This window comes from Leucopleurus acutus (assembly GCF_964270905.1).
Source record: "Leucopleurus acutus genome assembly, chromosome: 13".
NCBI lineage: Eukaryota > Metazoa > Chordata > Mammalia > Artiodactyla > Delphinidae > Leucopleurus > Leucopleurus acutus.
The window spans coordinates 76,399,848-76,426,034 of record NC_139155.1 but is presented as its reverse complement, the minus strand read 5'-3'; the positions used below and the strand labels follow the sequence as shown (position 1 = coordinate 76,426,034).

Below are 26,187 nucleotides of genomic sequence, written 5' to 3'. Positions count from 1 at the left end.
CGTGAATTTATCCTTCCCCAAATTGTAGCCCACAGCTCCTCCTTTGGCTGTGCAAGGGCCAGCCTGAGGTCTTAAGTGCCTTCAGAGAGACACTCCCAAATGAGGACTCTGGCAATGTGCAGTGCCCCAAGTCCCCAAGGAGCCAGAGATCATCCCAGCCCTGAGATTCCCAGTTCCAGATGCAATTCTGGTTAGTAAGGCCAGCCACTCAGATTAGACGGAGCATACCTGGGCCGGGGAACCACTAGATTGGCCTTTGCAAAAAGGGACATTGGACGGTGAGGTTCTGCAAACCGTGTACCCTTTCTGCATCTCCATTACCTATCTGGCTGTCCTCCTTTCCAGACCACTCCCCCCAAATGCGAGCGCGCGCGCGCGCACACACACACACACACACACACACACACACACACACATCCCTTTCCCAGTAAACAGGAGCTAGTGCAGGTGACACCTAAGAAACGAGGCACTAGTTTGCCCTGAGAACCATCTTTCCCCACATCCCCGTTCTTGCCCAGCCCCTCTTGGTCCAGCTCCCTGATCTGGTGGGGCTCTGGGTGACCCTCTCCCGCTCCAGACTCCAGGAACAGCTCCGGTCTCCTGGTGCATCGGGACTGCCACTGTGATCGCTCAAAACCGAGGTCCCAATCCCGCGCGTCGGCGGAGATTCGCTCAGGCCTTGCGGGGTACAGGAGGACGACTGTCCGCTAGCCTCGTCTCCCCCCAGCGCCATCCAGCGGGCGAGACGGCAAGGGCACCCTGGGCAGAGGTTCCTGGCGAGTCCCTCCCGAAACGAGGTACGGAGGTTTCCAAGCGGGAAGCGGTCCCTTCCTCCAGCCACCCCCACCTCCAACTTAGGGCACATCTATCTCCTACCCTCCCCAAGTACTCCCCGCATTGCTTAAGGCTGATTCGGGTTCACCCAGCGTTCAATCCCCTCCCACCCCCTTTTATTTATGCCCAACATATGCACTGGACAGGGAAGTTTTTAAAGGAAGGGGGAAAAGGAAAAGAAAGAGAAGTGGGGAAAATAGTGTTTGCTCCACTGCTTAGAAACTTTCCTGTGGCAGCTTGGAGGTTTCATCCCAGGCTGGGTTGACGCTTTGCCTCTTTTCGTTGCGGACATGTTAAATCCTGCCTTCCTAATTCTACACCCATGACCTGATACTGGCTGGAGTCAGGCGCCTTGATTCCCTGCCCTTGCATGCAACCTGGGCTGGAAAGCCTCCTCCCCCGTGATCCCCGTGGGTGCCAACCCCCCGGTTATGGGTCTCCAGAGTGGCAACTCATATGCGGACAGAGCCCTGCACGCAGAGGGTGAAAAACACCCCCTCTTGATACGCCCGGAATGTTATCGCTAATTTTTTGGAAAAGTGCCTGTGTACACACATATTACATATATTATTGAGCGGGTTAGCTCAAGACTAAAAACAGCGAACAACACTTGGGGTGGGGTGGGGGCGTATTCTCCAACTCCCTGCTAATTTGTAACAGACAGACTTTATTGCTCCGAGAGAAAAGGAGTAACTGCGGTGCGGCAAAACAAATTTCACTGTCTATATTGATCAAATGGGAGTCAGCCCCGTGAGGTGTGATTACAATGCACTTTGAAATCTGAGATTTAATTTCATATTTGGGGCTACTTGGAAGTCCATATATACACACTTGTACCCACATAGACCATCTTAGAAACACACATGCATATTCTATTCTGTTTAAATAACGCGGTGAAGTATAGCCTTGAAGTTGGGCCCATAAACCGCTCAGCTAGCTCTCCAAACATTAGGAAGATCTAAACTGAAGCTCAAAAAGCATCTGGCTCTACTCTCTGAAAGCCCACCTCTTCTCCAGATTCAGCTGGGGGCAATGTTCTGATACCCCAACTAAAGGGAATTTACTTTTTTTTTTCTTATCCCTCTCTCACCCAATCTCTACAACTCAAAAACTTTATACTAATTCAACTCCAATATCCCTGTTATATAGAAATCTGTCCCATTCCCTTAAAAACAAAAAGAATTCATAACCCACACTCAAAAGGGCTTTCACTGACTCCAGCAATTCTCAGTTCTAGACGGAGGAATGAAATAGAGGAGCCTGTCCTGGTTATCCACGGCATTAATACAGGGACATAAAAGTGAGTGCAACGTCATATATTTACTTGTCTAATAGAAAAATCCTAACTCTGCTGCACCGTCCTCCCCCCAACACCCCAAAAGAATTAGGGTCCAGCCGTGGATGGGTGGGTGGGGTAGAAGGGGGGATTGAAATGAAGCCGCTTGGAATGGAAAAAAAAAAAAGCAAGGCATTATTTACACCTGCAAACTTTGGACGGTTGTATTCGGCCCCAATTGGCTTAATTGTAAATCTTTTCCGCATGGCCCCAACTCCTGGACGGAGCGTCTGGGTTTAATAATGCGCCCGGGTACCCCAGCAGCGCTGAGCTGCAAAGACAGAATCCCCCGCCCCACGCCCACTCAGCTCAGAGGTCATTATAGCAGACCCCTTCCCCCCCTCCCAACCCAAACCCTGCTTGAGGTACCAGAAGACCAGACTCAGACTTGTGGGGAACTCGTATTTTACCGTCTGAAGACAAGAGAAGCTATTTCAAAAGCAAATATACCCTCCAAGTCAGAAGTGGGAGGTGGCGCTCTCCCCCCTCCCGCACCCTCACCCCCATCTCCTGAGTGTTTGACTTGCACCGGGGCCGAGGGGGGAAAGAGAGGCGTCTACACTGGAAGCCAGGGATAGCTTCAGACTCCCCAGGCTGGCAGCGTAAGGCTGACCTGTTCATAGAACTTGCTGCTAAGAAAACATGTAAAAACACACCCCCGCGGTGGGAGAGGAGATGGCTTCCTCCACCCCCCACCCTCTCTCTGCACGCAGAAAACCTCCCCGGGCTCAGCCTGGTTCCCTCGGAGAATGGCAATTGCAATCCCTTGCAATTATTTTTCCACCACTTTGAGAGACAGAGGGTGCTACATGACTCTTTTCTGTTGGGTACCCCCCCTCCCCAAGGTCTTTACTATCCCCCCCACTCCCCCCCCAGCCCCCGCCCCATTAGTCCTTTGCCACCGGAGTGGGGCGGGAGTTAGGAATCGAGGCTGCAGAAAGACACATCGGACGTCCGGGGGAGGTCAGGAGCTCCTAACTCAATCCCCCCCGTGATCCCAGTTTTAGGGAAAAGACGTGAGTTCCGCGGGCAGGGCCGACCGCGCTCCCACCCGGGATGCCCGCCTCGCCCCGCCCCGGCAGCCGCAGACGGAAGGCAGGTAACCCGCGCAGGGAGCCAGTGCCCGCGGTTGCGGGTTCCCGGGCCTGGAGGGACCTTGTCGCGACTGAGAGCCGGGGCAGGCCAGCCTGTCCGAGACCCCTTTGCTTCCCTGCGGGCCAGTGCGGACGTTGGGGCGGTGGGGGGGAGGTCCCCGATCCGAGCACCGGTCCCCTCCACCCCCGGGTGCGGGTGTAATCCGAGGCCGCGAGCGTCTTCTCTGGTTCCGCGCTGGGCCAGGCCTGGAGCCGCACTGAGGCACGTCCAGCTTCCGTACTGGGAACCGGGGGAGGGGGAGAGGACAGCGGTAGGTGAAGCCGCCCCCCGCTCCCCCGCCCCGGGCGGAAACCTTCGCCAAAAGGACCTTAGGAGGAGTACTGGGCTGTCGCTGGCTCCCACTCCTTCCGGGGCCTGAAGTTTTCCTTTCCCAAGTGAAAGGAGGAAAGGGCATTAGGAGGGAACGCAGGGGGCAGGTTGGTTCCGAGATCCGTAAGGCCGCTCCTCTCTGCCCTCCCGCCCGCCCGCCCGCCCACCAGAAGGATTTTTAATATTTGGCTTGGAGATGAAATGAACTGAGGCCTGGGCGCCAGCTCTCAGGAAAGGCTCTCTCACAATTCCAAACAGTCCCTCTTTCTATGTCAGTGTGTGTCTCTGCCTCCCTCTCTCTTCTTCCTCTAAAACATAAATACAAATTTAAAAAGAAAGGAAACTTCTCGAGCCCTCCTGTATTCCAAGCCCAAGCTGGAGACTTTTTAAAAGGCTTCTGGGATCTCTAAGGCCAAAACTTTCACCCAAGCCTTCAGCTGGCTTGTACCAATCACTCCCTGGATATCCCACAAGACTCGAATAGGATTTATGTATTATTTGCAGACAAGGACGATTGGGTCGGGAGCAAGGCATCTCTGACTTAAAATGAAATCACATTGTTGAGGCCTCTCATTTCTTTCACTGACACAGAGGAAGAGGCTCCCCAGGTTGCCAGGTAATTAACACACAGAGGTGCAGCAACCCCTGCGCAGTTATCTGAGTGGCCGTGGTAGAGGCTCAGTGGTCACAGAACGCAGAGCGAGTAAAGGAGCTGGTGCCTGATTCCAAATTGTGAGAGGTGTGTTTGGCCGGAGAGCTGGCAGCCGTTCGGTGACAGACAGGCTAGGCCTGGAGTCAGGATCCTGCATCTGCAACCCAGATCCTGGCCTTGGAAGCGGGTTTGTAAGCCCCCTACCCGCCAAGCCTGCCAGAGGAGCAGGTGAAACCACCTTCCAAACACCCCGTGTCTTAGAACCACAAAAGGGTATATTGTCCATAAGATTATACAAGGGAGGAGGAATTTGATCAGTTTCCAATATGACAGTAAAACCTGGAACACGAAATGCCCACACCCCTCCAATCCCCAAAACCCCTTGACCACACAGGCAAGACAAATTCCTCCCCAAAGCCATTGCTCCCCGAGAGACAGCTATATCTCTTGTGGGCTTCAGTGGATATGAAAGGATCTCTGTCAGCGTTACCTCCTTTCCTAGCTCTTCACCCTACTGGATTTGGAAGACATGAAAACATTAACTTTGGGAACACAGGAAGATTGTCTGGCTGGCAAGGAGCAGTGGCGAGGCTACAAGAAAGAAATGAAAAGAAGAGAGGAAACACACACACACACACACACACACACAACTTCGGTGCTCACTGGTCCCTTTCATTTATCTCCTGTCTTTCCTCTCTGCTCTCACCCTTTTTAATTGAAACCCAGTAGGGGAAACAGTAATGGATATTGTGCTCAAATTGAGAAAACGTGTCTGTGGCTACCGGGGGACAGTTAGTTCAGCAGATTTGGAGGAGCTGATCTTTCTTTGCCCTGTCAACCTCCCTGACAGTAGCGGTCATCTGATTTGCCATGGCCTCTCACTTACAGATCACCCTGTTCCCTCCGCCCCGTCGGCTCTCACAGGGCAAGACCCCACTGCCCCGATGCCCCTGGCACCTAACAACAACACCAGAAATAATGGATAGAAGCAAAAGCAGGAAGTCACAGAATTAAGGGCTCCTGTACAGTTGACACCCTCAATCTGCAGTTGGGGACTGGAGAATATATTTCCCTTCACCCTTTTTAAAGTATTCTGTCCCAGAGATCTCCACCACACCCCCAGGCCACATTCTTGGGACACATCGCTGAAGGGCCATTTATACCCTTACCTGTCTCGACTGAAAATCTGGAACAGGACATTGAAGGAAGAAAGATTTTGGGTGGTGAACGATGCCTGGTGCCTGAGGCCAAAGTCAGCTCTGCCTCTGTGTCTTGCAGATTCTGGGTCAGATAAGATGAGAGGAAAAATTCCCGGCCTCTTCCTAGTGAATTCATTTCTGCTGGACTAAGAAATGTCCATTGCATTATCTTGGGGTTTTTTTTTTTTAAAGTAATTGGGTAAAACACACAAAGAGAGCATTGAAGATGTAGATTGGTTTGAAATTAGGAACCCACAATTAGTTCCTTTTCCTGACAGAGAGAGAGAGAGGGGTAAAAAACCTTCACAGATGTATAAGAGGCGTGCTCCCCAGACACACACACACTTCCTGCATCCTTGCCTCCCTGCTTCCCTTCCAGCTTCTCTAAATCACTAGCCGTTTACAAATTTGCCATTTTGCAGAGCGATCAGCTTTGATGAAAGGTGGGTGCTAATAAGAATAATGCAGAGGGTGAAATCTTTTCATTTTGCCTCTGCCAAAAACATATTTACATTAAAGGGAGGTATGATGAGCATGGATTAAGTGTATAACGAATGATGCTCTAGAAACAGCATAAACCAACTGGCGCCAAAGTGAGCCTCTGTACTAAAAATACTGCTTACCCAAGCGAGACAACTTTGACAATCTTCTCTCTCTCTCTCTCTCTCTCTCTCTCTCTCTCTCTCTCACACACACACACACACACACACACACACACACTTCAGACTCTTGTACTGAATCGCCCTAATCAATAATTTAGAGGGCTGTCAGAGGACAGGGAAATGTGCCTTACAGGAAAGCCCTGTGCTGCTGGGGCGAGACAGAGGCTAGAAGCTGGGGTTTAGAACCCAACATGCTGCCCTTCACCCTGGGCTCCTGCCTTGGAAAGGAGGGAGAGAGAGAAAGAGAGAGAGAGAGGATGGGAGATCAGAGCATTGGAACAGGGGTGAGAGCCAGCTCTGGGGAAAAGGGTGACTTTGGGGATACCAAAAGCAGAAAGTGATACTTCCAACCTACACAAATGGGCCCAGCGCTCTTCTATCTCTTAGGACACATTATCTTCCCAGCCAGGGGTGTGAGGGGAAGGTGTTTACTTGAATCCCGGGAAGAGGTATCGCCAGCCTGTCATGGTTCCTGGAGAAGAGGAGGGAGGGAGAGAGGGAGGAAATACAGAGGCAACCCAGAAATCCAGAAAGGTAGGAGAGAATTCAGAGAGGACCAAGAAAGCCAGAGAAAATAGAAAGGGAGAAGAAGAAAGAATAGAAAAGAGTAAATCAAAAACAGAAAGAATAAGAGAAGTAAAGGCTGGGAGGTAGCGACTGAGGAGACATATAGAAGCCAAGAACAGGATAGATGCCAGGGAGGGAAAAGAAAGTAAAAGAAAACACAGGAAAGACCACACATCTGCAGTCACAGAATCTTGAAAGACAGAGAGACAGGAGAGCCAAAAGGAAAAAAAAAGGAAGGGAAACAGAAATGGGTGCCCTGTCTGATGTAACCAAGAGGATTGTGCCTACCCCCGGAGGGAAGAATGATGGGGAAACTGACCAAAGAGATTGACCCTGAAGCCTCCAGACCTGAGAAGAACTAGGCTCTTAAAGCAAGTTGGGGGCGGGGGGCAGGCAGGGCGCGCCGAGGGAAGATGCGAAACTCTAGGAGGAAGATCAAGGCTCCCAGGTCTGTGAAGTCCTCCTTTGGCTTCAGAGCTGCGTGTGGGAGAGTCAGGGTTTGGGGTAGCACAGGAGTGCTAATGTGGGGAGGATGGGGCTAGCGGCGATTTGCGAGAGGAAACGAGCAGTAACCTAGGCACTCCCGAGGGAGCTGCCTCCCTGAGGTCCGCGATAAGAAAATCAGGTCCCGGCTAAGGGGAATTGAGCGCAAAGGAGGATGGGAGTCCTGTAGCGGGCACCTAGTCAGTTTCAACGCTTGTCAATATTAAAAAAAAAAAAAAAAAAAAAAAAAAAGCCTGGTATCCCATGAGCGAGGGGCACTGGGCAAAAACAAGGAACCGTCTCTACCCAGAAAGCCCCTCCCCAGAAAAAGTTTACGTCTTGACCGACTCCCGTAGTAAACTTCTTAATTAAGCCTGAGACCCCCGGAGAAACCCCTGGATGTCCTTATGTCAACAGAGTTCCCCGTTTAGGGACACCTCGGACCGAAGAAAAGCTCCGCGGCAAATGGTGGGTGAAAGTTTAAGAGGGAATAAGCGTGTAATAGTCCCTCGCCAGACCTCACACATGCTGAAGAGAATATTTACAGCAAACTTGCCAAAGTAAACGACCCCGCCTACCCACCATCCTTTCCCCTTCCACCGCCCCCCCCTCCTTTTGTAAACTTCAGATAAACACCATTCGGTCACAAAAGGGTCGATTTGCCCCCTTATAGTTTGAGGCAGGCTGTGTCATTGGGAGAAGTGGGATCAGCAGAGGCTTCCCGGGGAATTCTTCGGCGAGACTAAGCATTCTCTGCCGCATCCTTGGCCTGGTCTGAGGATAGGTGACATGGTTGCGCGCGCGCGCGCGTGCACATACGCCATTTATTCTGAGGCTCCTCCTGCCCTTCCACTTTAAAATCCGCACTCATACTACTTCTTCACTTTAAACTCTGCAGACATCACAGATTTGGAGAGGTGTGTGTTGGGTTTTTTTTTTAATTAAAAAAAAATCAGGCCTACAATTATGTGAATACTCTTTGCAAAAGATGGAGGAATGTTGGGGGGACACCAGAAGTTCCGCGCGTCCTCTCGGATTCAAAATTTGGCCCCCTTCTCCCGCTCTTTTAAAGCACCGTTTCTCAGGCTCTGCCCAGGGGCAGGCTCCTTCAGTGTTTCCCGTCTGCCTTTTGTTGAACGTGAGGCGGGGAGAGAGACGGAGAAGATCGAGGGGGGTCTGCGTGGAGAAAAAAAAAAAAAGACCGTGTAGAGCCCGCGGCTAGAGCCTAAAAGCCCGGGCCCAGGGCGCGCTGGCCTGCGAGTTCTCCCGGCCGCCAGGCCTGGCACAAGTCTTCGGAACGCGCTAGCCAATGTTTAACCCGAATGCGGTGGCCACCAGGCCGCTTTTGTTTGTTCGCAAATTAATCACCCAGCGCACGGTCGGCGCCAGAGTGGGTTTATCACCCACCGGGAGGGGGGCGCGGCGGCCCCGCAGAGACAAAGAGGAGTTCGCACCTTCCCGCTTTTGATCCCAAGTTACCGCGGCCTCCCTGCAAAATACGAGCCTCCTGGGGCCGAGTCTGGGAGGTCAGTCATAATTGGCGGAAGTTTGCAGACCATTAGCAAGATGTCGACATTTTCGATTCAGAACCCCGCAAACTTTCCTCTCCCCCCTCCTCCCTTGCGCGCTGGAGTGGGAGTGGGGGTCAGGAGTGGCAACTGGGGTGACCCCAGGGTTAAGTTAGAGCTACGGGCAAAAATAGGCACGTGAGGGAGGGGGCCGTATGAGGGGCTGAAATCAAGGCTAGGTCCACCTCCGCCGTTGAGGCCAAAGGCAAGTCGAGAATTTACAAGTGGAATCAGCAAGCTCCCCTCCCACGTCCAAACCTAAGGGAGGCCAGAATGCGGAGGACCGAGTAAAATGTCTCCCTCCTGGGCATCTGGACGCTTGGGGCACCGAGCTAGGGGGTGGGTCAGTCATCTCGTGGCTGCAGAATTACTTTCCTTCTAGTCGGAGCGTCGGGGCAGAGATTGGCCGGCGAGTGCAGGCAAAACCAGACCGGGGGTTTGGGGCCGCTCCTGAAAGCGCAGCGGTGAGGCCCCGGGCTCCGGCGGCCAGCGGTGTGGGGGAGGGGCGGGTTTCAGCCTCCAGAGATTCTTGAAACCCAGTGGTGACCTCCGTGGTCGGTGTAAGAGGGGGGAAGGCCTGGCTTCTCGCACCCTTCGGGATCGGGCCGCCAGGGACGCGGGAGGGCGGCGTTGTGAGCCGACACCCTGGCCCCCGCCGCCTCTTGCTCCACCACTGCAGAGAGAGGCCGAGAGGACGCCAGAGAAAGACCGAAAGGGAAAGAAAGGGGCGAGGTGGCGAGCCAGACGGAGTTCGCAGAACCACTCTGTTCTCTCTGGTGACTTCAGGGAATTCTTAGCGCTGGCGCCAAGCGCTCTTAACCATGTGCGTCAAAAATGCGAGGCTGGAAAATCTTGTCGCCTCAAAAGTTCCGCCCCTATCTCGGCGCGGTTGGCCCACAACGGAACTGCATTTTCACCCCCCACTTGCTCTCGCTTCGGAGTCTGGGAGCTGGGGGCTTAGGGGGTACACGAGGCAAAATGTAAGAGAGGACGGTACTGGCTGTCGACACACACACACACACATATCCCAAGCCTGGGGTTTCTTAACCCCCTAGGCCGCGCAATCAGCCGTTCCTTCGTTCCACTGGAGGAAGCTCCCAACTCACGAAGGGTAAAAGAATATTGTCCCCAAGATTTCCCTCCATCCAAGCAGGGACGGCCCAACTCATTGGCCCCCAGAAATGGGAAATGTGGGTCTGGGGAATCCTCTGACCCGGACAGGGACCTGCGGTAACAGTTACCAATTCGGCGACAGGTCTGATAGCTAAGATCCGGTTACCTCCCTCCCCTTCACCCTTGCTGAGGCCCCCCACCCTACCTGAATTGGAGCCGGTCACCTCGCCTCTGGGATGGGGGCGTTTCACGATTTGTTTTACAAATTCACCCCCCGACTTCTGGCGAGATAACTCCCCGGGTGGAGAAAGAACTGAGGCACCGAGAGATAAGTGCGATGCCTGGAGAAGATACAGGGCTGGCGCACCTCCCCCTACCAGCTCCTCACCGAGCCGGCCGCCGAAGGGAGGGAGGCGGCTGGATGGGGACAGGCCCAGAACCTAGTCCCTCGCTGCGCTCACTTTGTTCAGATCTCCCCTCTCCCCTCTGCACTCACACACACATTCAGGTGGAAAACCGGGAGCCCGATTCCAAATGGAAGACGAGATCTAAAAGGGCTGGTAAATGTATTTCAGAAAAGCCCGAGTCCGCCTCCCGGAGTCAGTTGAGCGCAGACCCGGGCGGCCACGCAGGCTAAGTGTTTGCGTGTACGTTGTTTTCGCGGGTGGCTGGGTCCCAGTGGGCCGGCGCGTATTCGCGTACAGATGTGCTAGGAGTGTTTGGGTCTCCGCGCATAGTTTCGGGTGGGGCACGGTGGAGCGCAAGCCCCCACCAGCGCGGGCTGATATCTGCCCGCATCCGTGTGCTCGGGAGCCCTTGAGCCCTGCTGCCAGGGAGACCGGCACCGAGAGACACCCGAGCTCGGGAGCCGTTTAGTGGCGGCCGGGAGGAGCTTGGCTCCACGTGGGGCTGGAGGGTGTGCAAGCCTGGAGACTCGGCGGCGCTCGCCTCTCCGCGGCGGTCGGCTTTTGTTGCGCCCGGCGGCCGGAGGACAGCTCGCGGGAGCCTGGGCCGTCCGCTCGGCTCGCCCGGGGCCGGGCTAAGAGGGTGAGCGGGAGAGAGAAACGGCCGCGGCGGCCAGAGGCGAGCCGAGCGCGCGAGAGGCGAGCGCCCCTGCCCGGCGCCAGGCGCGCTCTCCGCCTTCCTGGCCCGGCTCGCTCGTTCCCGCCTCCCTCCCCCGTGCTCCTTGCCCGGCCTCCTCCCTCTATCCCGGGCTGGATGACTGAGGCATTTCAGACGTGGGCTGAGCCAGAGTGAGCGAGCTCTGAGGCTGCAGCGATCTCTCGATAAGCCACCTAGAGGCGACTCGGTGCGCGCGCTCCCCAGTGGCTCCCCGCCCTCCCTCTGATCATGTTGACATATTCACAGGACAGGCAGTAGTACCGATGCGGCGCTGCGACGTTACAGTTTCCGACACCTTCTTTTTATAACTCGGCTCTATCCCCCAGCACTCGACCTGTGAAAACCACGCCTATGCAGCAACACAATTGGTCCGAAAGCGTCAAAGAGCCAATCAAGAGGCCTCCGGCTCTCCGCAGCCCACAGCAGAGCCCGACCTTCTAGACCGCCGAGCAGACGCCCGGGGAATTCTAGAGGCGGAGGAGGGTGGCGAGGAGCTCTCTCTGGCTTTCTCTCGCTCCCTCCCTCTCCTCGCGCTCCCTCTCCCACTCTGTCTCTCTCTCCTCTCTCTCTCTCTCTCTCTCCCTCTCTCTCTCTCCCTTCTTTTCATTCCCCTCCTCCCCCCTAAATCCTCCCTGCCCTGCGCGTCTGGACGCAGATTTAGGAAGCGAATTCGCTCACGTTTTAGGACAAGGAAGAGAGGCGCGGGAGAAGAGCACACCAAGATTCGGATTGAAACCCAGACACCAGGCTCGGAGCGGAGGAAGGAGGAGGAGGGCGAACGGAAGCCCGTTTGCAGTTCAAGTTTTGATAGCGCTGGTAGAAGAGGGCTTCAATCAGAGTTGTTGTTTTCTTTTTTTTAAAGGAGGGAGACTTTTTCCTCTCTCTCGCTCGCAGTTCAAGCCGGTCTAGCGCAACTGCAGACGCCTCCTGCGAGCCAGAGGGAGAGGCAGAGAGATAGGGGGGCGGGGGAAGAAGAAGGAGAAGAAAAGGTAAAAAGTCTCCTAGGAGAACCGTTCGCATTTACAACAAAGAACTGGGGGCTGGAGGGGGACTGCCGGGACCGAGGGCTGGCGTGTCTATTTCGAGCCAAGCAGCAGGGCTCCGGCACGAGTCCAGACCCTGCTCGTTCCTCTCGCCTCGTAAACCGACTTCCAGGAGCGGCTTTTTGAAAACGCAAGACACAAGGACAGTCATCCGAGCGACTATGTCTCCTGATTTCTCGCCTTGCCCTCTTTAAAAGCGGCATTCCCCTCCCGAAAAGACACTTCCCCCTCCCCTCACTTTGAGGTGCTTTAGTTGTGATCCCCCCCTTTTTTGTTCTTTCGGTTTTTTTCCCCCCCCTCCAAACTATGCGCTGCTGTTAAAAAACAAAAACAAAACAGAACAGCAGCTGCGGACTCGTCCCCGGCTGGAGCCCAGCGCCCCGCCTGGAGTGGATGAGCCTCTCCATGAGAGATCCGGTCATCCCTGGGACAAGCATGGCCTACCATCCGTTCCTACCTCACCGGGCGCCGGACTTCGCCATGAGCGCGGTGCTGGGTCACCAGCCGCCCTTCTTCCCCGCGCTGACTCTGCCGCCCAACGGCGCGGCGGCGCTCTCGCTGCCCGGCGCCCTGGCCAAGCCGATCATGGATCAATTGGTGGGGGCGGCCGAGACCGGCATCCCTTTCTCGTCCCTGGGGCCGCAGACACATCTGAGGCCTCTGAAGACCATGGAGCCGGAAGAAGACGTGGAGGATGACCCCAAGGTGCACCTCGAGGCCAAAGAACTTTGGGATCAGTTCCACAAGCGGGGCACGGAGATGGTCATTACCAAGTCGGGAAGGTAAGCAAGCGGCGGGCCCCCTCTCCCAAACTGCTGAAGGTTTCTTTCCTCCTTTTCTCTCCCGCCTCCCAGAACGGTCGGTTTGCCAGTTATTCCGGCTTAGAGGCAAACACAGTTCCCCCGGAACTGTGTACCAGGACTGTGTACAGAGACCTCCCCGGGCCCTGCCCCTGTGGTAGGAGATTTCAGCTTACCTGGGCGTCTGCAGCCGGCCGTTTTTCCTACCTGAGTCTGCATCCCGGGTTCCGTACAGGATAGGTAGAATTTTTTCAGTGCTGCCCAGACATCTCTGCAGGAAGAAAGAAAAGCACCCCACTGCAGGCAGTTCAGTGTTTCAAACCTTTCTGGAACATCCTTGTGTCTTTGTAGATGTTGTATTTTTGTCTGGTTCATTTTGCTCTCGGAGAGAAACACTTACAGCCCTTTTTGTTTGTGTGGTAGCAGGAGGCCTGGAAGGAGCTGCCCTGCCTTTTCTGCCCTCCAGCCTAGCCTCTGGGTCTGCAGGGGGCCTGAGCCTGCCCCTGCCAGCGTCAGAGAGAAACCGAAGGGCATTTGGGGTTTGTCCATACTGCTTCGTGTGTCTGTAATCGAGGGAGAGTTCAGTAGGCAATTTTGACTAATTAAGATTATGTTTGCAGACCCAAGGAGCCAGTAGGAAGCCCCATACTGCTGTTTTCATGTGTGAATATTATCAACCACATTTTACATAACGTTTAGAGGTCCTTGCCTGACCAAAACGTGCCTGTCACTTAAAATCACTGATTTGTTTTTAAATGGCATCGAAGTCTACCAAGGCATAAAGTTGAAGGAATAAAAAGAAAATCCCTCTCTTCAGGTCTTTAGTTTTCTGTGTCTTTCCAAGCTAAATGAGGCCAAAGTTTGCCATAAAATCCTCCCAGAAGACACACAGGCAGTTTCACAGCGACCCGCTCTCTGCTCCCTTTTAAGTCAAAAGTACAGAATGCCAACGCCTCTGCAAAGTAAAAAGCAATTTGGTGGAGTCTTGCCGTTTTGGACTGGCCCCGAGCAGTGGGGAGAATGTGGTTAGCGGCGCGATAGTCAGGCTGGTGATCAGGCCTGGGCGTCCACCCCAATCTACAGAATTCGTTTTGAGAACTCCCCAAAGTACAGTTTCATTTCGCCAGCAGCGGGACTGCTGTTCCACAGCAGGGAGGGGCGCAACTTGACCTTTCTTTTCTTGATACGTTTAACATTTTCTCATCAATGGGTGGTGGAAAGTTCTACCTCGACTGACTGAACTTGACTAAAATCCTACCCAAGCTGTTTACAACTAGACACCCAGAAAAAAAGGCAGAGGAAAAGGCAGAGGCAGGAATTTCCCTCTCAGGAGGGCAATCTATAAAGTCATACAAGAGACCACAAAAATTACAAAGAAATTATTAGATGATGTGGAGAAATCCAGTGCCACAATTCATTCGTTTTGAATCTTGGGACATTTAAAATAGAGCCATTTGAGCATATTTAATCCTTCTGTTGTGGAAGGAAACAACTTTGCATCCAGTCGCCCTACTCTGAATGGCACAAGCTCATCAAATGTAATCGAAAGTTTTAAGTTTGATTTAAATATTTTAGGTAGAAGATCAAACCCGGGAAACAGTGATATTTTTTTCTTTTTTTCCTCTCTCTCCTCTCCCCTCGTAGGCGAATGTTTCCTCCATTTAAAGTAAGGTGTTCAGGGCTGGATAAAAAAGCCAAATATATTTTGTTGATGGACATTATCGCTGCAGATGACTGTCGGTATAAATTTCACAATTCTCGGTGGATGGTGGCGGGAAAGGCTGACCCTGAAATGCCAAAGAGAATGTACATTCACCCCGACAGCCCTGCCACCGGGGAACAGTGGATGTCCAAAGTTGTCACTTTCCACAAACTGAAACTCACCAACAACATTTCGGACAAACACGGATTTGTAAGTTTCACCGCTTCCCTTCGACAAAATTTTCTCTTTCTTCTCTCTAGCAAAGGCAGTGCTTCCACCTTCCATGTAAAATCCAAGAGTTTCTCCCTCGCTCTCAGTTGCCAAGCATAGCAAACTTGCTCGATCCGCAAACAGAGATGGAGAGAGAATTCCAGGGTGTTTCTCTTCAGATAATGGAAGGCCTGGCATTCTGAAAGAAGTGAGGCTCACGTTCTGTGGCAAGTCCAGGTCTCGGTAACTGTTTGACCTGACAGGGAAGTTAAAAAGCAATCGTGAAGACGTAAAATCAGTGTCAAAGGTAGACGTTCGTAAGGGATTTGTTTTACGATATCAAACTTCTGTTTTGAAACCAGCCATATTGTTGCTTAGGGGAGTTTTAAGGTTCGAAGTCTTGACTCTGTTGGTGAGAGGGTGTGAATACAGATTTTGAAAGATGTTCTTCCCTTGGACTAAAAAAGAATTGGGCTTAGGTGAAAGCCAGGTTTACTGGAAATGGGACTTAGATTTCCCGGTACAAAAATTGCATCTGTGTTGGGAGTATATGTAGGGATTCAGGGAGGGAGTTCCTAGAAACTTTCAGGAGACTTAGATTGCTTGTAAAAGTCAAGCAAAGGACCTTTTGCCCCCTGCCCCTACGCCTCCCCAACATTTCAATAAAATAAACAGAGTGATAAGTGAGGAATAAGCAGAAAGATTAGGCCCAGGAAGACGTGAATGGCGCGGAAATATCTTCAGGGGGCAGGAATTGCATTTGAAGCCCTTGATTTGATTAAGACATAAATATTCCTCTCTAGAGTTCAGCCTTTCAGGGCTTTAAGTGGATTGGGCTCATCAATTAGTGGGCACTTAAAAGACTGAATCATTTTGTAAATTAAAATGCATGTTTTTCTCTATCTTTTAAGACTTTGGCCTTCCCAAGTGATCAAGCAACGTGGCAGGGGAATTATAGTTTTGGTACTCAGGTAGGCTAGGGTTCAAGGTACGAATCAACCTTAGATGGTGAGGGTGGGGGAGGACCCTTTGGAAATTGAGGAGCAATTTGGATTCTCCAGAAGATTACGTGGGGAGCTGAATGTTCCCACAGAGGTACTCCAAGGAGGTGGGCTCGGTACAAGCGTGGTGCCCTTCGGTGGGGTAGACGTCGGCCTGACAGGGGTCCTAGGGTCCTGTTCTTCCCACTAAATCCTCTTGTGATGTGTGTCTCTCCTCTTCCGGCCCCTGCAGACTATACTGAACTCCATGCATAAATACCAGCCTCGCTTCCACATTGTGAGGGCCAATGACATCTTAAAACTTCCTTATAGTACTTTTCGGACGTACTTGTTCCCGGAAACCGAATTCATAGCTGTGACCGCATACCAGAATGATAAGGTAACCAAAGTCGCTTTTCTTTTTAATCGTGATATTAACACCCACTTCCCCTCCCCCCTTTAAGCTGCTCTGGGGAGAGGATAAGAAAGTTACAAGAGCATTGGGATAGGACTCTGATTTTTCTTTTGTGATTTGACCTTCACTGGAGTTTTGCGGGGAAGGGGCACTGGCACACTGCAGAGGCAGAAGGGAAAAAAAAAAAAAAACTTGACCAGCTAGGAATCCAATGCTGAGTGGAAAAAAATGCCACGCTAACTTTGCCAGTGAGAAGCTCCTGTAACCACCCGTCCTTACCGTTGCCCGCTCCACCCGACCCAGGGCTTTCTCCTGTTGGTTTCAAGGTTCATCCTCTTCCCCTTCAGGAAGAAGGGTCAAGAAATCAGGTTCGAAAGGAACCAGCTAAAATTGAAGGCAAAAGCCATTCGGGATCTTGGGAGGAGAGTCCCAGCAGAGACCAGATTTTCTCCCCTAGCCAGAAATCCCGAGTAGCTGGTCTGGTTTTTATTACCTTTTACGCTGCTGTGTTTTTTATGGTGTGTGTGTGTGTGTGTGTTTGGAAAAACCTACTCTGATCACAGGGTCATGCTAATTGAGTTGTCTGAGGCTTTTGAGATGAGATGACCAAAGTCACCACTTCATTTGAAGGGTTTTTTTCTCCCTGGGCCTGAGGCCGGGGATTACGAGTACCCCCAAATGGAACAGCAGGCAGCACCTGGTATGTAAAGCTATGGTGGCCCGAAGGTCATGGGCGTGTGCACAGAGAGACACAGAGAGACACGAGAAAGTGAGTCTTGCTGCGGGTTCACCAGGCGCCAGCTTGGCTGTTAGCAGGCAGTTAAGGGGGGCGGGGGGTAGGGGGGTGGGGGGCACCTGAGGACCTCTGCCCTTCAACTTCTGAACCCTGGACCTCAGTGCCAGTCCAGCTCACTAGACGACGACGCCCTACATTTTGAATTCACTCTCACTATGGGTGGGTCCTCTGTGGCCCGCTGATGGGGGTGTTCCAGGTCTGGTTCCTTGGTCTGGAGACTAGGACATCAGGACCTCCTCTCCCTGCAAGAAGTGCAAGCAGGATTTATTCCAAGAACAAGAATCCGTCCAAGAGGCCCTTTTCCCACCTCTAGCGAACTCTGTATACATCATCCCCATCCCCGACCCCACCGCAGGGAAGGGATTTGAAAGATTACGTACTATTTTTCCTCAGCGTGTAAAAATGCACGCACCCTCTAGACCCAGAATGCTGTGAATCTAAGCTGTTAACGGAATAATAAAAGATAGCATTTTTGATCAAAGCGGCCATGGGCCTTCTCCACCTAATGGCGGTGGCAGGGCATATAAATGAAAACAAATGTTTCCAGTGGTCATTCGGTCCTTCTAAATCTATAATTGTCAATATCGTAATTCCTGAAACACGCTCCCCCGACACCCAGCAAAAAAATCAAGTCCACTCCAGCACAAGGATAGTGAAACCCCATAAATCATTTTATTAGATTTACAGAAAAGGTTGGAGGATGTGCTGTGTGTATGTTTGTGCGTGTGTTTGGGGGCAGGAAACATACCATAACATATTTTATGATCATTGCACTGTATAAAAAATCTAAAGGAAAGCATAATTTTAAGATCTACAGGTTGCCCCTTGACAGCCTTTCCATTTCTAAGCCCAGGCTGTTGGCTGCCCAGGCAGGATCATTTCAGCCTGCAATCCCTGGTTTGGCCTCCAATGGGAGATGCCAGCCATGACACAGTTTGCTCTGGTTTTCCTCCTGGCCCCCTCCAAACTTCTTCTGTGTTCCCCTCTCTCTTTCTCTTCAACCTGGCCTATCCAAATGACTTCTCCTCCAGTGGTTGGGAGTCAGATTTCTAGTAGATTAATGAGTTGGGGGAAACACTCCCAGAACATTCTAGAAAATGAAGCCAGTGTCTCTTTCTTGTTTGTGTCTCCTTCTCTAGATAACTCAGTTAAAAATAGACAACAACCCTTTTGCAAAAGGTTTCCGGGACACTGGGAATGGCAGGAGAGAAAAAAGGTGAGCTGAGACGGTTGTTTCTCAGATAATTTAGAAGATCGCTTGTCTAGGTCCCGACACTCAACTGTTAGAAGTGGAATGCAGACACTTACCTTGAGAAGGGTGGGGGCAGGGCGGGGGAAGGGTGGAAAACAGTCTGATGCCCCTCGACCAAGAGCTTACTGATTACACCACTTTCTCTACCTCGTCCATGTTACCTTAAAGGAAGTTACCTAGGCCACCCCATAGAAAGATGTCTCTGCAAGAAAAGTATCAGGAATACAGATTATATACAGATGCCTATTAATTTCTAATTAGTTTAAGTTCATCCTGGGCAGGTCCCAGGAAAGGACTGAGCCATTCACAAAATGCCTTGGAATTTTTGCAGTCTTGTCTGGCAGATACCCTCAGACAGAACTGAAGCCCCTGGAGACATCTATGGCCCCCTCCTTCTGTGGGGACATGTATCATTCTGCATTAAGCAGACAGCTGGCTGGTATATAAAAGAAGCTCTCCCCTCCCCCACCCGCGTTCAAAGAATTTCGAAAATCCAGAAAATCAGCCCCAATTTTTAACCTATCCCCTGGGGGAGGGGCTGGGCATTAAGAAATAATTTCTCACCTCAAAATAGATGTTTTTAAGTCCAATTAATGTGTTGGTGAACCGATTACAGTAAAGTGCACCATGAAATAACCACTTCTTCCCAATCTTAGCAACCCGTGCGGAGTTGGTCCGCCCTTTGTGTTCACTGCTTTGAGTCCTCTGTTCCCCTCAGTCTGTGAGGCAGGCTGCTCAGCTGTCTCTGGCTGGCTCCAATCTCCCGTCTTGCTCTTTACTTTTTTTTTTTTCATATCATGGTTTATTTCATAAGATGACATCATAATTCATGTCTAATTCACAAGAACAAAGACTCAAACCCCTCCTGCCTTCCCGTTGAACTCTGAGGGTAGGGAAATCCAGATCATGAGATGGCCCCACCTGATATCTAGTGGCTCAGGGTCACCAGGTACGGTCCTGCCCCTCATGAAGACATTATCTTGCCATCACCTGGACCTGCAGCTCCCAAAGGAGCAATCGGTAACGCCTGGGGAGGTGTGAGAACCGGAACCAGTGAGGCCCAAAGTTGCTCTTTACTTTTAAACAAGATTTCACTGCCCCAGCCAATACCCCTTCCCTAATGAATCCCTCTGGTCTTGAATAAATACACCCAAAGCCTTCTTTCCCCCTCCCGTCCCCCTGGGCGTGTGTGCGCCTCTTTGGAGAGGGTGAGGCCGCCCGAGGGGAAAATCCTGTTCTAATGTGTAACGCTGGGTGTGTGTGGGCTTCTGCCACAGAAAGCAGCTCACCCTGCAGTCCATGAGGGTGTTCGACGACAGACACAAAAAGGAGAACGGCACCTCCGACGAGTCCTCCAGTGAGCAGGCTTCCTTCAGCTGCTTCGCTCAGTCCTCCTCTCCGGCCGTCTCCACCGTAGGGACATCCAACCTCAAAGGTAAGTCTGGCCACCTCTGATTTCTCCAGCTCTTGGAAGCCTGAAGAGTTGGGGGCTGGGGGCGCCCACCAGGGAACCTGACCCCTCCAAAGCTTCAGATCCTTCTAGAAGTTTGTAAACAGGAGCCAAATCTCACAAAGGGTGATCAGGTGTGTCCCCCTTCCCTAAGTTCCTCTGAGAGCTCAGACCCCTTTCGCCCAGACACTGAGTTGGCAGGGAGGAAGGAGTGGTCCCAGCTCCTGTATTCCCTCTGGGTGGGCGCCTGGAGCATCCCTCTCTCTCTCTTTCTTTTTCCCACACCCCCACCCCACCCCTCCAACCAAGCAGCAGCTGACTTTCTTTCACTCTGTCTTCAAACTCTAGGTTAAAATGTGTTAGGCTGGGGGTGGGAGGAGTCAGGGGATTTTCTGCCACCTGGAACAGGGAAGGTGACCAAGAGAAATCCAGCTGCAGAGCCACCATGGACCTGTGAGAGAAGATGAAGCACTGAGAATCTGGGTTGGGGAGGGCAGGGGTGGGAGAGGAGGAGCTGTTCAAATCCCCAGTTGGTTTCCTGTGTTTAAAGAGCAAGAACTATTTATTTGGAAAGACACACATGCTCTCAATAGGAAGAGACCTGTTTTTTAAGTGAAATAAAATGAGAGTTCTTTATGTCTTCAATCCATTCAAGCTTTAAACACAAAACGGGATCCCTTTTTCTTTTTTTTTTTTTTTCTGGTAGGACACCCACAGAGGGTGTGGTGAGAGCAAAAGAGAATCCGTGATTGTCTTCAGGCAGTGAGTGGGCCGCTTATCACCCATCTCTGTCTGCAGAGACAGAGGAAACGGAGAAGGCTCAGTGGAGTGTGTGTGTGTGTGTGTGTGTGTGCGCGCGCACGCGTGTTGGGAGAGGAGTGTTCAATTCTGCCACTACCAATTCAAATGTCAGGGTTCTCTCCAAACAAATCCTTCTGAAAGAAATCCACAAATTTGTGGAAGGGACTGCTCAATCACTCAGGGAACAAAGAGAGGGTAACTAGAAGGTGTTCCCGCAGTGAGTTTTAGTGTAAGTCAGTTTTAACTTTTAAAAACTGAATTTGCAATCGAATGGGGAAAAGGGCCAGTAAAGGCTTTGTCTGACCTGGTAGGAGCTCAGTCCTCACTTGTGTAAAATAGTAAAATTCACTACCCATTTGGGGAAGGATCTGTGGACGGAGGGGTGCCGCTCTATCTACATCCTTGAAATTCGTTACTAGCTTGTTGCATCCTTCCACTAAAATTTGCGGTATCATCACTCCCACTTTGCAGATGAGAAAACTGAGGCGCAGAGAGGTTAAGGGGCTTCCTGGGGTTACACAGCTGGGAAGTGGCTGAGCTGGGATTCAAAGTGGGGAACTGGAATTCTGCTGGCCCGGGTTTCAGAGCTAACGCCCTTCTGCTTGGCTTTTGTTTCCCTCCTATGGCAGATCTGTGTCCCAGCGAGGGTGAGAGCGATGCCGAGGCCGAGAGCAAAGAGGAGCACGGCCCGGAGGCCTGCGACGCGGCCAAAATCTCCACCACCACGTCGGAGGATCCGTGCCGGGACAAGGGCAGCCCGGCGGTCAAGGCGCACCTCTTCGTAGCCGAGCCCGGCGGCCGGCCCCGGGACAGCGGGCGGCTGGACAAGGCGTCGCCCGACTCGCGCCACAGCCCGGCCACCATCTCGTCCAGCACCCGCGGCCTGGGAGCCGAGGAGCGCCGGAGCCCGGGCCGCGAGGGCGCGGCCCCTTCCAAGGCCGAGGAGGCGCGCGCGCTGCCGGGCAAGGAGGCCTTCGCGCCGCTCACCGTGCAGACGGACGCGGCCGCCGCGCACCTGGGCCAGGGCCCCCTGCCCGGCCTCGGCTTCGCCCCCGGCCTGGCCGGCCAGCAGTTCTTCAACGGGCACCCGCTCTTCCTGCACCCCGGCCAGTTCGCCATGGGGGGTGCCTTCTCCAGCATGGCCGCCGGCATGGGGCCCCTGCTGGCCACCGTGTCCGGGGCCTCCACTGGCGTCTCGGGCCTGGATTCTACGGCCATGGCCTCGGCCGCCGCGGCGCAGGGACTGTCGGGGGCGTCCGCGGCCACCCTGCCCTTCCACCTCCAGCAGCACGTCCTGGCCTCTCAGGTATTTATCAACCGCCTTTCCGGCCCCTTGTTGACTCTCCTTTGCCTGTCCTTAGATCCCAGACACTCACCCAGTCCCCCTGCCTAGAAGCTTTCAATAATAATAATTATTATTATCATCATCATTATTATTACTAGGTGCAAGACTTATTGATTCATCATAACCTCACACTCCCCACCAAAACTTAAAAATTTTTTTTTTCTAAGTTAAGGGCTATTTCTAGCAGAGTAACTAGATGGTAATAACAGATAATAACTCTACACAGCGCTTACTTTGTGCCGGGTGCTCTTCTAAGTACTCGATCTATTCTGACTTCAGTGATCCTATGATCACCTCCACCTTCTAGGTGAAAGGACAGAGATCAGAGATGTTGAGTAACTTATCCAAGGACACACAGCTGGTAGGTGGTGGACCTGAGACTCTACCCCAGGCAGTCAGTCAGATTCCAGGGCCTTTTCCAGAGGCTGTGATTTTAGCTTCAGAGTTGAAATGTCTCTTAAAAGTTTCACAGCCGACCCTCCCCCAAGACTTAGAGGAGGGAGAGGCCATGACCTGGTAAGGGAAGTGACTCCCTGGGGAAGAGTTGATTCTCGAACCTCCAATATGAAGCTATTTTCCTGCTCCCCCACCCCTCGCAGGCCAGCCTGTTCCCCAAAGGGTTAATGGCTTGTGCACACGTGGGAAATGTCAGAGAAGGACAGGCTGGGGCTGTGGCAGGCTTGGCGGCCTGTGTATGGCTCAGACAGCTGTGTTGGGGCTCCAGCAGCTGGGGAGAAGTCTCAGGCTGCTGAAAGTGCTCTGAACCCCGGTGAAAAGGTTCTACGGGGTTTTCTGCATGCCCTTGCCTTCTGTTTTGTCTGAGCACATTCATCTCCCTTCCCTGAGCCAAGAGGCAGGACTGGCCTCCCCCTCTGGAAAGAGGAGGGGACTGAGAAAAGGGCTGGCTTCTGCCCTTCCTCCATCCCTCCCATCTCCTGTGCTAGCCCTTTCTGGAGACCCTCCTGTCATTGGTGGGCAGGTGATAGGCGGGCGAGGGCCTGCCTGGGCAGACAGGTACCAATAGTACCCAAGGCAGTGGGTCAGAGAGAACTAACCCGGGCCAGGCTCCCCGGATTTTTATTCTGCTTCTGCCTCTTGCTAGCTGAGTGAATTCCTACACCCGGGGCCTACCTTAACTCAGTCTCTCCACCTGTAACACCAGCATATCTGGGGCTATGTGATTTCTTGGTTCATAGCAAACACCCTTTACTCTTTCCCCCTCCATCCTGCCCACCCCCGTTTTCCTTTTGCTTTAGGATCTTCCCCAGATTTTTTTTTTTAAACTTCTAGACTGGAGTAGGAGGACGGAGGGGTGGAGCGACAAGAAGGAAAACAAATTCATGTCCAATATTTTATGCCCTCTGGTTTTCACCCAGCTACTTTTGTGGGGTAGACTGTCTGTAGCCCCATTTAACAGGTGGAACAACTGACTCTGATGGGAGAATTTCCAACCGTCCTATTGGCCAGGCACCCTGTGTGAAGTATATTGCAGGCAGCAGCTCATTTCATACCCACAAAGTCCCCCAGAAGTATGCGAATTACTAAACTTTTCCCTGGTTTTGCCATATAAGAAAGCTGAGGCACAGGGAGGGAATACTTTGGCCTAGGTTGACACAGCTCAGATTTGGACCTAGACACAGAAGTCTGAGTGTCCTGCTGTCTACCCCCCAGGGAGAGAGGTTAAGGACTCACCCAAGGTGGGGACGGGTGGGGGAGGGGTGGGGGATGAGGTTGGCTCCTCCCCACTGCGCAGAGCCTGGGCCCTGACTCTTCTGCCACTGCCTTCTCTTCCTCGCCCAGGGCCTGGCCATGTCGCCTTTCGGAAGCCTGTTCCCTTATCCCTACACGTACATGGCCGCGGCGGCGGCCGCCTCCTCGGCAGCGGCCTCCAGTTCCGTGCACCGCCACCCGTTCCTGAACCTGAACACCATGCGCCCGCGGCTGCGCTACAGCCCCTACTCCATCCCCGTGCCGGTGCCGGACAGCAGCAGCCTGCTCACCACCGCCCTGCCGTCCATGGCCGCAGCCCCGGGGCCCCTCGATGGCAAGGCCGCTGCCCTGGCCGCCAGCCCGGCCTCGGTGGCCGTGGACTCAGGCTCGGAACTCAACAGCCGCTCCTCCACGCTCTCCTCCAGCTCCGTGTCCTTGTCGCCCAAACTCTGCCCGGAGAAGGAGGCGGCCACCAGCGAACTGCAGAACATACAGCGGCTGGTCAGCGGCTTGGAAGCCAAGCCCGACAGGTCCCGCAGCGCATCCCCGTAAAACCCCTCCCCAGAAAAGTCTCTTCATTCCAGTCCAGTCCAGTCCAGTCTGCAGTGCACTTTGTTGGATGTCAAATAAACCACGGGCATGCAGTGAGGTCAGCCCTTCTTTGTGAAGCCCTGTCTGGGAAGGGGTGCCGGACTCCCTGGAGAGAATGCGCTAGAAACAAGCCCTTTCTTCTTGGCGTGGTTTATACATCCGGGCTCTGGCTCAGAAACGTCGGTTGCACTGAGCTCTTGGGGGTGGGAGTCAATGCCTTGGCGGCCGGAGCACCTCCTTCGAGGCTGGTCTGGAAGCTGTGGGAAGATCGAGGTAGCCAGGCCCCAGGAGGGGAGGGGTTGAAAAGCTCCCCCAGTGCAGATTTATATATATATTTTTTTCCTTCACCGTGTCAAGTGGAAACAAATAAAATTGAAAAAAAAAATACCGGGGACAAATGGATACATTAATATGATTCTGTTTGTGAAGATTAAAAACTTTCTAGTGACCTGCGTATCAGTTCTAAATAAATTACTGGGTAGCATTGTTTGGGGAGGGAAGTCCCTGCCATCCTTGTTTAGTCTCTATTAAGGAAATCTGTGTCTTTTTAATATTCTTGTGATGTTTTAAGAGCTATAGGTCTCTTTTTGCATGTTCCACAGTAATGTATTTGTGGGTTTTATTTTTGAATGCTTGCTTTTAGAGAGAAAAGGACATTACCCCTTACCCTTTTCCTCGATTCTCGACAACCCCAAGGGGGATGATTTAAAGGGAAGGGGGTGGGGAAAACACCAAAAATGAATTTATTTTATCTAAGCTCTGTAGCAGGATTCATGTCGTCCCTCTGACAGTTCTTTCTCTTTCCTGTATATGCAATAACAAGGTTTTAAAAAATAATAAAGAAGAAACGAGGCTATTAGACAAAGTATTTATGTAATTATTTGATAACTCTTGTAAATAGGTGGACTATGAATGCTCGAAAAATTAAACTTTAATTTATTGACATTGTACATAGCTCTCTGTAAATAGGATCGCAGCTGTCAGGTTTTGTGGTTTTGTTTTCCAATAGTCAGTTTTATTTCAAGGTCACAGGATCGCTTTTAAAAGTAGAAAACACACTTTCTGCACCGACACCGACACACTTTTCAAAAGAGTCGTCTGCAAAGAAAAAAAAATTTTTTTTAATGTCCAAAAGTGGGGGAAAGTGCTATTGCCTATTTTACCAAAACTTGGGGCGGTGGGGCTGCTTCCCAACCCCACCTGAAATCCCTAAGAGTGGTTCTGAGATTGCTTGCGGGTGGGGTGGGGAGTGCGGAGGCTATGGTTTGACTTCATGATTTTTCTTTTGTATTTGTATTTGCTAGTCTGATTTCTTCAAAACAAAGTGGAATTGACTACTTACTGTCTTCAGTGTTGATGGTGTTTTGAATTGGTGCCTATAGAGATATATATTCACAGTTCAAAAGTCAGGTGCTGAGAGCTGGTTTAAAGACAAAAATTCATGAAGGTATATTTTGTGTTATAATTGTTGATGAGTTCTTTGGTTTTCTGTATTTTTGCCCCCTCTCTTTAAAATATCATTGAAATTTCAATAAATTTTTATTGAAATGTCTTTGGGCCTCGTGTTAAGTGCTTTCTTTAGGGAACTTTACTGAAAGTGGAGAGTGGGCCTCTTTCTCTCCTGGCTTCCTTTAGCCCCTTCTCTTTGCCTTTAAATAATTAAGACCGCCCCCACTGAACCAAAATGAGATGTCACTCAAGTTACAAAACTAAAAACAAAAGTCCCTTACTCGGCGGTGGCGGCGGCGGCGGCGGCGGCGAAGGGAGCGGTTTCAATCTGAAATTACTTTTCCTTTAAATTAGGAAGCAAAACGAGAGACGGAAGGGGGGCTGATTAGAATTGGATAGAATAGCAATTTCAGATACTTAAGTTTTAATGGAAAAAGAATGCTCGCTCCCTAAGTCAGTGTTTCCCCGCACGAATCCGAACGTTTTCGTTTTAGGCTCGCTCTCCCTTTGCACGTCGATCTGGGAAATTGAAGTCAATTTCTCCTTGCCCCAGTGTGCAAAAAACAACAAAACAAAAACGAACAAACAAACAAAAACTAGCAGAATCTCCTCGTGGCCAGCCCCGGCTTGGCAAGGCAGCAGC

General features: G+C 51.9%; 1 protein-coding gene across 2 annotated transcripts; it reads left to right on the top strand.

Annotated features, from left to right (window-relative positions):
* Nucleotides 1-510: 510 nt before the first annotated feature.
* TBX3 (T-box transcription factor 3) lies at nt 511-25,627 on the top strand. 2 transcript variants are annotated; one of them, XM_082853702.1, is made up of 9 exons: nt 511-797; nt 11,327-12,825; nt 14,488-14,755; nt 15,667-15,726; nt 15,989-16,135; nt 18,086-18,162; nt 19,476-19,633; nt 21,079-21,755; nt 23,595-25,627. In XM_082853702.1, the coding sequence occupies exons 2-9, from the start codon at nt 12,437-12,439 to the stop codon at nt 24,054-24,056; spliced, it is 2,238 nt and encodes a 745-aa protein (XP_082709828.1). In that variant the 5' UTR covers nt 511-797; nt 11,327-12,436; the 3' UTR covers nt 24,057-25,627. The 2 variants fall into 2 exon arrangements, with proteins under 2 accessions (XP_082709828.1, XP_082709829.1); XM_082853703.1 differs by lacking the exon at nt 15,667-15,726 and having other exon boundaries at nt 23,595-25,626.
* Nucleotides 25,628-26,187: the final 560 nt, after the last annotated feature.